The sequence below is a fragment of the Leucoraja erinacea genome, chromosome 8 (genome assembly GCF_028641065.1).
Source record: "Leucoraja erinacea ecotype New England chromosome 8, Leri_hhj_1, whole genome shotgun sequence".
Classification (NCBI taxonomy): domain Eukaryota; kingdom Metazoa; phylum Chordata; class Chondrichthyes; order Rajiformes; family Rajidae; genus Leucoraja; species Leucoraja erinaceus.
Window position 1 is genome coordinate 48,043,383 of NC_073384.1, and position 12,994 is coordinate 48,056,376.

Consider the following 12,994-nt stretch of genomic DNA (forward strand, 5'->3'; position numbering starts at 1 on the left):
TAATGCATGGGTGCTCTTGAACCGTGAAGGAGAAGAAATAGCCCTTGAAACCATGTGGTTTTCTCCATCACTTTCCATCCATCATCTTTCATTCACCCATTTCCATCATCTACCAAGATGCATTACCAAATAGTGTTAGTTTGCCAGAGGAGATAGTTGAGGCAGGTGCTATAACCACATTTAAAAGACTTTTGGACAGGTACATAGATAGGAAAGGTTTAGTGGAGTATGGGCCAAATACAGGCTGGTGGGACTAGAGTCCTGGTTGGCATGGACAGGATGGGTCGAAGGGCTTGTTTCCGTGTTGCATGACTGACTATAAATCAAGTATATTTCTTTCATCTGCATAATTTCTGATCTGAGAGAAGGGGCAGAGTTTAAAAAAGATAATGATTTTTTTTTTTTTTAATCTAACTCATTCTGCTTTTTTTATCTTTTAATTTTTTTTTAATCTGCCCAGTGGCATTCCCAATAAAAAGGAAACCCCAGGTGAACGATGGTGTGTTACCTACCTCTCGAATCAGTTTGAAGCAGTTTATTTTCGCCCTTGCATGCCATCTGGTGGTTTCTTAAAGGATCAGCTCAATCATTGCAAATTAGATTTAGCTCTTGGGACTAAGGGAATCAAGGGATATGGGGAAAAAGCCGGAATGGGTTATTGATTTTGGATATCAGCATGATCATATTCAATGGTGATGCTGGCTCGAAGGGCTGAATGGCCAATTCCTGCACCTATTTTCTATGTTTCTATGATCTCATAAACCATAGTCATACAGTGTGGAAACAGATCCTTCAGTTGCCCTCACCGACCAACATGTCCCATCTATACTGGTCCCACCTGCCTGCATGGGTGCATATCCCTATAAACATGTCCTATCCATATAGCTGTCTAATTGCTGCTTACACTTTGCCATAGTCTCTGCTTCAATTCCCTCCCCTGGCAGCTCGTTCCATACACTCACCACACTTTGCGTGAAGAAGTCACCCTCAGATTCCTCGATACTCTTTCCCTCTTCATCTTAAACCTCTGGGCCTCTGGTTCATGATTTCCCCTATTCTGAGCAAGAGGCTCTGTGCATCTACCTGATCTATTCCTCTCATGGCTTTATTCGTTTTTTTTTGCTTCTCGTCAATTCTCAGTTCGAGGCACTGGGTGGTGCTCTAACGCCTGATATCGTCCATGATCCGTCATCATGTAAACCTCGAATTTGCGATAATTCTCCTGAATCCGTTCAACACAATTCTATCGAACAAGCTAATCTAATTATATATTAACTCAAAACAAAAACTCACCAACCAGAAACCTCCTGAAGAAGGTTTTCAGAAAGGATCATGAGTGTTTATATATTATATGTTTGCTATAATTCAAAATTATTATTTGAATTAAATCATCCTGATAGAATTAATTCCAGAAAATAAGGGAGAATATATTTCCTAATCTTCATTCAGATATTTTGCTTAACGTTCTCTTTGGTTGTGAACTTAAGAGATAAAAATTAAATGATCTTGAGCTGTTCCACAGTTGGATCGGTCTCTGAACCTGTCAAATGATTTGTTGAAAATAACATCTTTGTAGTTTAGTTTATAGGTATAGCGCGGAAACAGGATCTTCGGCCCACCGATTCTGCACCGACCAGTGATCCCCGCACATTAACACACGCTAGGGACAATTTACACTTATACCAAGCCAATTAACCTACCCACCTGTAAGTCTTTGGAATGTGGGAGGAAACCGAAGATCTCGGAGAAAACCCACGCAGGTCACGGGGAGAACTTAAAAACTTTGTACAGACAGCATCTGTAGTCGAGATCGTACCCGGGTGTCTGGCACTGCAAGCGCTGTAAGGCAGCAACTCTAGCGCTGTGTCATTGTGCTACCCTAACCCATGCCTCCAATTAGAGAACATTGTACTGTATATTTTCTGTTAAACTTTTGTTTTTACATTTAGTGATAATAAATATCTCTATTGGGGAGTCGCAGTCTCGTTTTATGCTCAGTGCCACTGTGGCTAACATGGTTTGATGTGATAGTCAAATTATTCTATCAACAATATTACGCTTATAAACTTGTAATGAATTATTCACAATATCTCCAAATGGGTGACAACAATGGTACTAGTGAAATTCTGTTTTACTTTTGCGAGTTGGGGAATGGGCATGGTGTGGAGCATCCAATTTAGAATGAAATTAAAATGCATTAAGGATGGAGATTTTCAATTTGGGACTACATATGCTGTTCATATAACTTTTCCATGGTTTAAAAAGAAATGGATGTCGGCAGTGCCTCAAAATAGTGAGAAGATGGATAGGGAATGCTATCAGTATTTGTTACTGTGGGGGTTGACGCAAGTCAAGTGTGATTTTCACACTTCTGTCTCTTTACCATATACAGATGCAGATGGCCGTTCCTGCCAGGTTACTGCCCAAATGGTTCTTGTGTGTTGTTGGAGAAGTATGAAGGAAATCTCCTTGCTCTTAGGATTCTTGTGTCAGAATGTACCTGTTCAGTCGGTGCCTGACTCAAAGGATGGACTACTCGCATTCCATCAGGTACCACCAATCCCTTTACAAACGAGATGATGTTTCCATGCAGAGATCTTTGATGTTGGCATATATATTGACGCACCTGTTGAAAAGCTTTGCATTAAACTCCCATAATCCTTCTTCCGATTGCTCATCGATCTAGTTTGTGTGTAAAATGATGAGCTGCATAGATAAGTTATTGGGTATAAAAGTTGAGATGTTATGTTGCAGTTGTACAAGACATGATGAGGCCGCATTTGGAGTATTATGTTCAGTCTTGATCATCCTGCTACAGGAAACATTTTGTTAAGCCCCAAAGAGTGCAGAGATGATAGATGTAAAATACTGGAGTAACACCATGGGTCAGGGAGCATCTCTGGAGAGAGTTTCTGATGGCACACTTGGCCTCAAGTCCTCACACAGTAGAAGAGTGGATCTTGTCTATAACGTGTCTGTGGAGCAAGCAAATGTTAACAAACATTATAAATGGAGCAAAGTTACTACCTATCTGCTTGTCACCGGAGACCAGAAATGTATGGCTTGCTGTGGTCATTTCCTTTAATAGACACAAAGTGCTGGAGTAAGCGGGTCTGGCAGCATATCTGGAGAAAATGGATGGGTGACGTTTCGGGTCTGGAACCCTGTTCAAAACTTTCCTTTAACTAGGTCTGTACAGTTGGTGAGATAGTGACGTTGTTGCCATTTGTAGTGTCTGTGTTTTCTTGTTTCTCAGGCTATATTCTCCGCTGTGGCAGAACAATCTGTTTGTTGCTCCAGACAGTTTTATGTCTGGATCCGGTATTACTTGAGAATATTCGGCCCTCTCCATTGCCACAGTTCCCCATGATCATATTTTATGGGATTTATGGGAAAAGCATTTCCATTGAAGGATCAGGTTAGTTTAGAATTTGGAGATACAGCGTGGAAATAGGCCCTTCAGCTGACAGAGTCCATGTCCTCCCAAACACTCATTCTATCCTACACCACACAAGGGACCATTTACAGAGATTTACAGAGCATCTCGAGATGCTGCCTGACACACTGAGTTAATCCAGCTTTTTGTGTCTACCTTTAGTTTAAACCATCATCTGCAGTTCCTTATTACACAACCTACAAATCTGCACGTCTTTGCCATATGGGGGGGAAACCGAATCAGCTGGATAAAACCCACGTGGTCATGGATAATGTACAAACTCAGTACAGACAGCACCCGTCGTCAGGAGTGAATCTGGGTCTCTGGCACTGCAAGGCAGCAACTCTACCGCTGCACCACAGTGTTGCCCTCGGATCTGACACAGTGTGTTCGACATGAACTATTAACTCTGTGTTGGTTTCCACAGAAGCTGGGTATTTTTCTCATCTATGTCAGTTTCCCAATATCTGCAGTAATGTTTTTGAATTTCAGGATTAGAATTGCATTTGGATCCTGCACAAAACTGCTCCGGTAGACCAATCAAAGTCAATCAAAACTGAAAATTAATTTACCATAATTACAGAGCTGGGCATTGTGTGAAATTTTGGAGCCAGGCATCAAACCTTTTTGACAGTCCTATTATGTTAACAATAATGTGATATTCTTGTTTGGCAGGAAAAAGAACTGCATTTGTTTGAATGGGAAAGATCCAGGTTGATTTGTTGCCAGATACAGCATTCACATTTCAAGTGTGTTGTCCTGTTAACTCAAGTGGTTCAGTTTTATTGAAACTTAATTTTAAAATATTTTTCTAGACATTTCATCTTTAAGGTTTCCCGTTAATAACCTAGAACATAGAACAGTACAGCAAAGGAACAGGCCTTTCAGCCGAACACGATGCCAAGTTAATCTCCTCAGCTCACGTGATCCATATCTATGTGCCTATCTAAAAGTCTGCTAAATGCTGCAATTCTATCTGCCTCCATGACCACCTCTGGCAGAGCGTTCCAGGCACTCCGTTTTTAAAATAAACTTGCCCTGCACACCTCCTTTAAACTTTGCCCCTCCCATCTTTACCTGTTCAGTGTCGCCCCTATATACTGGGGTCATGGCTAATAGTGGGGAAAAAAAAACTTGGCAATGAACAGGCTAAAGCTATGCCCTGTATACCTTGACATTTTGACCCTGGGACAAATGATCTGACTCTCTACTCTCTTTCTCATAATGTTATATTCTTCTAACAGGTCTTCCCTTAGCTTTTGATGCTCCAAAGAAAACATTCCACATTTTTCTGCGCTTATTTCCAAAAGTCATTCAGTAAGTCCATATGGATAGAACTTAGAAGCAGGAAGGAAATTAACATTTTAATGGGACTGTATTATAGGTCTCCAAATAGTTAGCCTGAATTAAAAGAGTGGAGAGATTGCAGATTGCAGTATGAATAATGGGGTAGTTTGGTGGAAGATTTCAACCTCATTTTGAGTGCAAAGGAACTAGTACATTTGGAGATGACACCAACATTGGTAGTATAGTGGAATGTGAGGAATGATATTTAAGTTTACAACAGGATCTAGATTAAATGCAAGGTGGGCAAGCAATGGCAAATTGAATTTAATACTGGCAGTTGTGAGGTGTTACAATTTGGGCAGGGCGAGACTTGCACAGTAAATGGTTGAGTGAAGAAGATGTAAAGGGTCTGTCCCACTTAGGCGATTTTTTAGGTGAGTGCAGGAGACTCTGCGCTCGCCACATGGTCACCACATGTTTGCTGGTGGTCTCTGGTGAGTCTCCTTCATGGTCGCGAGGAGTTCCCACATTCTGGGAACCAGTCGCGGTCTCAGTATGGTCGCCACAAAATCTCCAACAAATTGGTTGCCATGGAGAAAATCAATACTTTTGTAGTTGTAGTGGGGTCGCCATGTAGTTATAGGTAGTTGAGCTAGTCGTAGGTAGTTGTAGTTAATCTCCTTTGCTGAGCGGGCATTTTCATTAGCTCATTGGCACACAAAAAACGTAAGCACGAGTTTTCAGAACCAAGGATAACCGACCGGTAATGTTCAATGCACGCCGAATCTCACAGCTTATTAAAAGTTGTCTGGCTTCTTAAAAGTTTCTCTCTACTCCTTCTCCCCCTTCTCCCCTCCCCCTCCCCCTCTCCCTTCCCTCCTCCTTCTTTTAAAGGACTTGCCGTACACTGTGCTAGCCATCTTAACCTTCATCGCGGTGTGTGTCTGTATCACCTTGGCTTTGCACCATGTGAGTTTTAGACAGCGTTCCCCCCGCTTGCCCTGGCCCCCGCCTTTGCGATGTGTTTGTGTGTCTGTGTTCCACTCTGACACTTGCCGTTCCAGTTCATGGTTTTTCAGGCGAGTGCCACGAACTTGACAGTCGAGGCACTCTGTCCTCGAGGTAGGCTCAGATTTTTATTTCCCTTCGAGCGCAGGAAGCTAAGAAGTTGAAGTAGATACAATAATAGATTAAGTGAATGGTCACAGTCTTCTTTCCCCAGGGTAGAGGATTCTAAAACGAGAGGGCAAATGCTTAAGGTGAGAGGGGATTTTAAGAGGGACCTCGGGGGCAACTTTTTCACTTAGGTTACAGTTCAAGTTGAAGTTCAAGTGAGTTTATTGTCATGTGTCCCTGTATAGGACAATTAAATTCTTGCTTTGCTTAAGCACATAGAAAATAGTAGGCATTTACTACAAAACAAATAAATGTGTCAATATAACCATATAACAATATAACAATTACAGCACGGAAACAGGCCATCTCGATCCTACAAGTCCGTGCCGAACAACTTTTTTCCCTTAGTCCCACCTGCCGGCACTCATACCATAACCCTCCATTCCCTTCTCATCCATATGCCTATCCAATTTATTTTTAAATTATACCAATGAACCTGCCTCCACCACTTCCACTGGAAGCTCATTCCACACTGCTACCACTCTCTGAGTAAAGAAGTTCCCCCTCATATTACCCCTAAACTTCTGTCCCTTAATTCTGAAGTCATGTCCTCTTGTTTGAATCTTCCCTATTCTCAAAGGGAAAAGCTTGTCCACATCAACTCTGTCTATCCCTCTCATCATTTTAAAGACCTCTATCAAGTCCCCCCTTAACCTTCTGTGCTCCAGAGAATAAAGACCTAACTTATTCAACCTTTCTCTGTAACTTAGTTGTTGAAACCCAGGCAACATTCTAGTAAATCTCCTCTGTACTCTCTCTATTTTGTTGACTGATACCATGATATATACCATGATATAAATATATACACACATGAATAAATAAACTGATAAAGTGCAAATAACAGAAAGTGGTTATTAATAATCAGAGTTTTGTCCGAGCCAGGTTTAATAGCCCGATGGCTGTGGGGAAGTAGCTATTCCTGAACCTGGTTGTTGCAGTCTTCAGGCTCCTGTACCTTCTTCCTGAAGGTAGCAGGGAGATGAGTGTGTGGCCAGGATGGTGTGGGTCTTTGATGATACTGCCAGCCTTTTTGAGGCAGCGACTGCGATAAATTCCCTCGATAGAAGGAAGGTCAGAGCCGATGATGGACTGGGCAGTGTTTACTACTTTTTGTAGTCTTTCCCTCTGCAGGGCGCTCAAATTGCCGATCCAAGCCACGATGCAACCGGTCAGCATGCTCTCTACTGTGCACATGTAGAAGTTAGAGAGAGTCTTCCTTGACAAACCGACTCTCCGTAATCTTCTCGGGAAGTAGAGGCGCTGATGAGCTTTTTTGATAATTGCGTTAGTGTTCTCGGACTATATATGGATGAGCTGCCAGAGGAAGCAATTATGATATATATGGATCGGAAGGGTTGAGGGTGATACAGGCCAAATGCAGGCAAATGGGACAAGCCCAATATGCCAATTTGGTCGGTATGGACAAGGGCTGAAGGGCCTGTTTGCCAGCTGTACAGTTCTATGACTGTGACTCTACAGCAGGGACAAGATATGCCAAAGGTCCTGTTTCAATACTGAACAGCTCTATGACAATTGTGAGAATTTGACATTGTATTGTATTGTATATCTTTATTGTCATTTCCTGAGTATTCGCATACCCAGAGGAAACAAAAAAACGTTGCTCAACCAGTGTCCATTCAGTGTACATGGAAAAAATAAATAGAAATAAAAATAAAAAATACATGTCATGAACAAATTTAACACTCTACTAAACATTCAACAGCCGTTCCGACCAGCAGCGGCACAACAGTGGCTCTGCTGCAGTGTGGGGGTTTGTGCGCGATACTTGGCAGGGGGCAAAGTCCATTTAACAGTCTTATAGCCTGTGGGAAGAAGCTGAGGAGCATCCTGCTGGTTTTGCAGCTAATGCTCCTGTACCTCTTCCCAGATGGGAGGATGGAGAAAATGTCATGCGATGGGTGGTAAGGGTCTTTGATGATGGAGATGGCTCTGTTGATACATCTCTTCCTGTATATGTCCAGCAGGAAGGGGAGTGGAGCACCAATAATCCTGCTTGCGGACATAATCTGCAAGTGAGTGAAGCTTTTAAGCTGAAAGTTTGAGAGCTCCAACAAGGGATGTCTTTGCAGAACTGCAAAAAAAGCTTCTGCAGTAACAAAAAATAACTGGGCAGCACAGTGCACAGTGGTAAAGTTACGGCCTTGCAGCGCTGGAGATCCAGGTTCGATCCCTAGTAAGGGTGCTGTCTGTAGACAGTTTGTACGTTTTCCCCGTGACCTGTGTGGGTTTTCTCCGAGATCTTCGGTTTCCTCCCACACTCCAAAGATGTACATGTATGTAGGTTAATTGGCTTGGTAAATGTAAAAATTGTCCCTCATGTGTGTAGGATAGTGTTAATATGCGGGGATCGTTGGTCGGTGTGGACCCAGTAGGCTGAAGGGCCTGTTTCCGTGCTGTATCTCTAAACCTAATTAAACTAAACTGCACAGGTTTCAATTATGCAATGTTCAGAAAGGCATTTCAAGGATTTTTTAATCAAGTTTTCAGTACCTTTATTATGTAACCAGTTGTGTAATTATTTGGCTAACCTTCAGTTAGCTATTTAAGTCCCATTGCTAACATCCTTGCAACACAGCTTCCAACCATCATTAACCTTCCGAAAACCATTACAGCTGCACTTGGTGAAAGTTTTCCTTTGCAAAATTATACATGGTTGATGCATATTTTTGCTGTTATAAAATTTGCCGTGAGGGGCGGTATAGGATCATAATGATGGAGTACAGTATAACATAGTCAGCTTTAGATGTTTGTGTCAGAATTGAATTATATAGATTTATGCCCCTGTCCCACTTAGGAAACCTGAACGGAAACCTCTGGAGACTTTGTGCCCCGCCCAAGGTTTCCGTGCGGTTTCCCGGAGGTTTTTGTCAGTCTCCTCTACCTGCTTCCACTACCTGCAACCTCCGGCAACCACCTGCAACCTCCGGGATCCGCATGGAAACCTTGGGTGGGGCTCAAAGTCTCCAGAGGTTTCCGGTCAGATTTCCTAAGTGGGACAGGGGCATTAGATGCCAAATAAACATTGTTTATTCTTCAATTATTAACTGGAATAAAAATAATTGTCATGATTAGAAGGGTTGTTTGAATCCTTTCATAATGGTATCCCAACCAATCCCATTCTTTCCTTGCCACATCGGTCCTGATCCGAAACATCACCTTTCCATGTTCTCCAGAGATGCTGCAGTTCCCTGTTTCTCCTAATTTATTTCTCGTGTACTTGGCAATCGGGTTAATTGCAACCTTGGTTGGTCATTTGGAGCCCACGTTCTTGGCCTCCCAAATTAATCTCGGGCCTCATAAGCCTGTGGTAGAAACCGAAATTCAGCTTGACAAGAAGTTGGTTAAATTGATACAAGCTGGGATTTAACCTGCAGGCTCGGACAGTTGCTGCCTTAACCAGCAGAAAGGCTTGAAAATATTTGCGCATCGTTCAACTATCATTATTTTACAGGCATCTTAACTGCAATGGGACCTCTGCCACTGACCCTCCTTGTGCTACATGAGAGCTCAGCAATTACATAAGACTCTAAAGTTGGTGTTTTCACATACAGTGCCCACCATAATGTTTGGGATTAAGACCCATCATTTATTTATTTGCCTTTGTACACCACAATTTGCGATTTGTAATAGAAAAAAAATCACATGTGGTTAAAGTGCACATTGTCAGATTTTATTAAAGGGTATTTTATACATTTTGGTTTCACCATGTAGAAATTACAGCTGTGTTTATACATAGTCCCCCCATTTCAGGCACCATAATGTTTTGGACACATGGCTTCACAGGTGTTTCTAGTTGCTCAGGTGTGTCTAAATGCCTCCTTGATGCGGGTATAAGAGAGCTCTCAGCACCTAGTCTTTCATCCAGTCTTTCCATCATCTTTGGAAACTCTTATTATCAAGATGAGGACCAAAGTCAATGAAAGTCAAATAAGCCATTATGAGAGTGAGAAACAAGAATACAACTGTTAGAGACATCAGCCAAACCTTAGACTTACCAAAATCAACTGTTTGGAACATCATTAAGAAGAAAGAGAGCACTGGTGAGCTTACTAATCGCAAAGGGACTGGCAGGCCAAGGAAGACCTCCACAGCTGATGAGAGCAGAATTATCTCTATAATAAAGAAAAACTCCCAAACACCTGTCCAACAGATCAGAAACTCTCTTCAGGAGTCAGGTGTGGATTTGTCAATGACCACTGTCCGCAGAAGACTTCATAAACAGAAATACAGAGGCTACACTGCAAGATGCAAACCACTGGTTTGCCAGAAAAATAGGATGACCAGGTTACAGTTTGCCATGAAGCACTTAAAAGAGCAACCACAGTCCTGGGAAAAGGTCTTGTGGACACATGAGACGAAGATTAACTTATATCAGAGTAATGGCAAGAGCAATGAATGGAGGAGAGAAGGAACTGCCCAAGACCCAAAGCATACCACCTCATCTGTGAAACATGGTGGTGGGGGTGTTATGGCTGGGTATGTATGGCTGCTGAAGGTACTGGCTCACTTAGCATAATGAATTCTGAAGTGTCTAGACACATCCTATCTGCTCAGGTTCAAACAACTGCCTCAAAACTCATTGGAGTCGGTTCATTCTACAGCAAGACAATGATCCCAAACATACTGCTGAAGCAACAAAGGAGTTTTTCAAAGCTAAAAAATGAGTGACCAAGTCAATCACCAGATCTGAACCCAATTGAGCATGGCTTTTATATGCTGAAGAGAAAACTGAAGGGGACTAGCCCCCAAAACAAGCATGAGCTAAAGATGGCTGCAATACAGACCTGGTAGAGCATCACCATAGAAGACACCCAGCAACTGGTGATGTCCATGAATCACAGACTTCAAGCAGTCATTGCATGCAAAGGATATGCAACAAAATACTACTACAACATGACTACTTTCATTTACATGACATTGATGTGTCCCAAAATTTATGGTGCCCTGAATATATAAACACTGCTATAATTTCTACATGTTGAAACCAAAATGGATAAAAGTGGCCTTTATTAAAATCTGGCAATGTGCACTTTGACCACACCTGATTTTTTTTTTCTATTACAAATCTCAAAGTGTGGAGCACAGAGGCAAAAAAAATATATGATGGATCTTTGTCACACATATTATGGAGGGCACTGTACTTTGCTTTCAGATTGTGTCAGAGGGTTGTAGAAAGTGGTGTTTGCAATTACCTGGTTCCCTTATTTGTATTTGCTGTATGGTTCATCATCCTGTACCTTGGCAAGGAGAGAAACCTTTAAACAGAAGCTTTTTATAGATATCATTCAGACTGCAACTCCCTTGATTTCACAGCACAGTGGTTCTGGTTTGGAAGCAGGCCAGCTGATATTAAGTCATTTTTTGTTTTGCATGGTGTGACTGAGAGTTCAATATTCCTGACTTAAGTTGAAACATTTGACATGTAATTAGAGAAAGCTGCATTATGTGGGATAATTAAATTATGCGGCAATTTCCGTAATGTGCTTAAGGTATTGAAAGAAAACTTAATCAGTTGGACTTAAAGATCTGCAGTTCTTTAAAATGGAGTTACCAAGTAATTGAAAGTCAATCACTGAAATGATTATGCAGGAATCAAATTGCCTTTCCCTCTGTGGTGTACAGGGACTGGCATTCAAACATTCATGTCACAACTTAATCATTGTTATTTGCAGCAAATTAATTATTGCTCTTTGCACACTATTGGGGCTGGAGAATTTCTTGAGTCTCTCGGTGGGTTTTTTACAAATAAGTGTTGATAATTGGATTGCGTTGACAGGAAAAAGATCGGGGGGGGGGGGGGGGGGGGGAAGGCAGTTTCGAAACTAAGCAGGAAAAACAAGTTATTTGTCACTGCATTTACCAATGAAACTAATAATCTAGCAGTTGCATTGTAGTCATCAATAGGTCACCTGCAACATTTGCTTTAGATTTTTTCAGTGCAATGACTTGTAAGTGAACTATAGATGTGAAAATAGTTATTTAGCAAATTTAGTAAATAGAAAATTAGCAAATTTGCAGATGACACAAAGCTGGGTGGCAGTGTGAACTGGGAGGAGGGTGCTATGAGAATGCAGGGTGATTTGGACATGTTGGGTGAGTAGGCAGATGCATGGCAGATGCAGTTTAATGTGGATAAATGTGAGGTTATCCATTTTGGTAGCAAAAACAGGAAGGCAGATTACTATCTAAATGATGTTGGGTTGGGAAAAGGGGAAGTACAACGGGATCTGGGGGTCCATGTTCATCAGTCAATGAAAGTAAGCATGCTGGTACAGCAGGCAATGAAGAAAACAAATGGCATGTTGGCCTTCATAACACGAGGAGTTGAGTATAGGAGCAAAGAGGTCCTTCTGCAGTTGTATAGATCCTGAGTGAGACCACACCTGGAGTATTGTGTGCAGTTTTGGTCTCCTAACTTGAGAAAGGACATTCTTGCTGTTGAGGGAGTGCAGCATAGGTTTACAAGGTTAATTCCCGGGATGGCGGGACTGTCATATGCTGAGAGAATGGAGCTTGTATACTCTGGAGTATATGGGCTTGTATACTCTGGAGTTTAGAAGGATAAGAGGGGATCTGATTGAAACAGATAAGATTATTAAGGGTTTGGACACGCTAGAGGCAGGAAACATGTTCCCGATGTTGGGGGAGTCCGGAACCAGGGGCCACAGTTTAAGAATAAGGGGTAAGCCATCTAGAACGGAGACGAGGAAACACTTTTTCTCACAGAGAGTTGTGAGTTTGTGGAATTCTCTGCCTCAAAGGGCAGTGGAGGCCGGTTCTCTGGATACTTTCAGGAGAGAGCTAGATAGGGCTCTTAAAGTTAGCGGAGTCAGGGGATATGGGGAGAAGGCAGGAAAGGGGTACTGATTGGGGATGATCAGCCATGATCACGTTAAATGGCGGTGCTGGCTCGAAAGGCCGAATGGCCTACTCCTGCACCTATTGTCTATTGTCTAAATTAATTGTGTGCTGGAACATTTTCCCTGAAGCTGCTTAAGGGAAATATTAGGTGCTGTTCCTATAATTTGTGTTTTGACAGTGGAGGAGGCCCTGGACACAATGTTTCCCTCTCCC

General features: G+C 42.1%; 1 protein-coding gene across 1 annotated transcript in view; it reads left to right on the forward strand.

Annotated features, from left to right (window-relative positions):
• The window catches only part of thada (THADA armadillo repeat containing), a 334,005-nt gene that overhangs the window by 47,636 nt on the left and 273,375 nt on the right, over nucleotides 1-12,994 (forward strand). Inside the window, exon 20 of the mRNA XM_055639660.1 lies at nucleotides 2,393-2,550. Within this exon, the coding sequence (XP_055495635.1) occupies nucleotides 2,393-2,550 (158 nt within the window). The remainder of the gene's footprint in view (nucleotides 1-2,392; nucleotides 2,551-12,994) is intronic.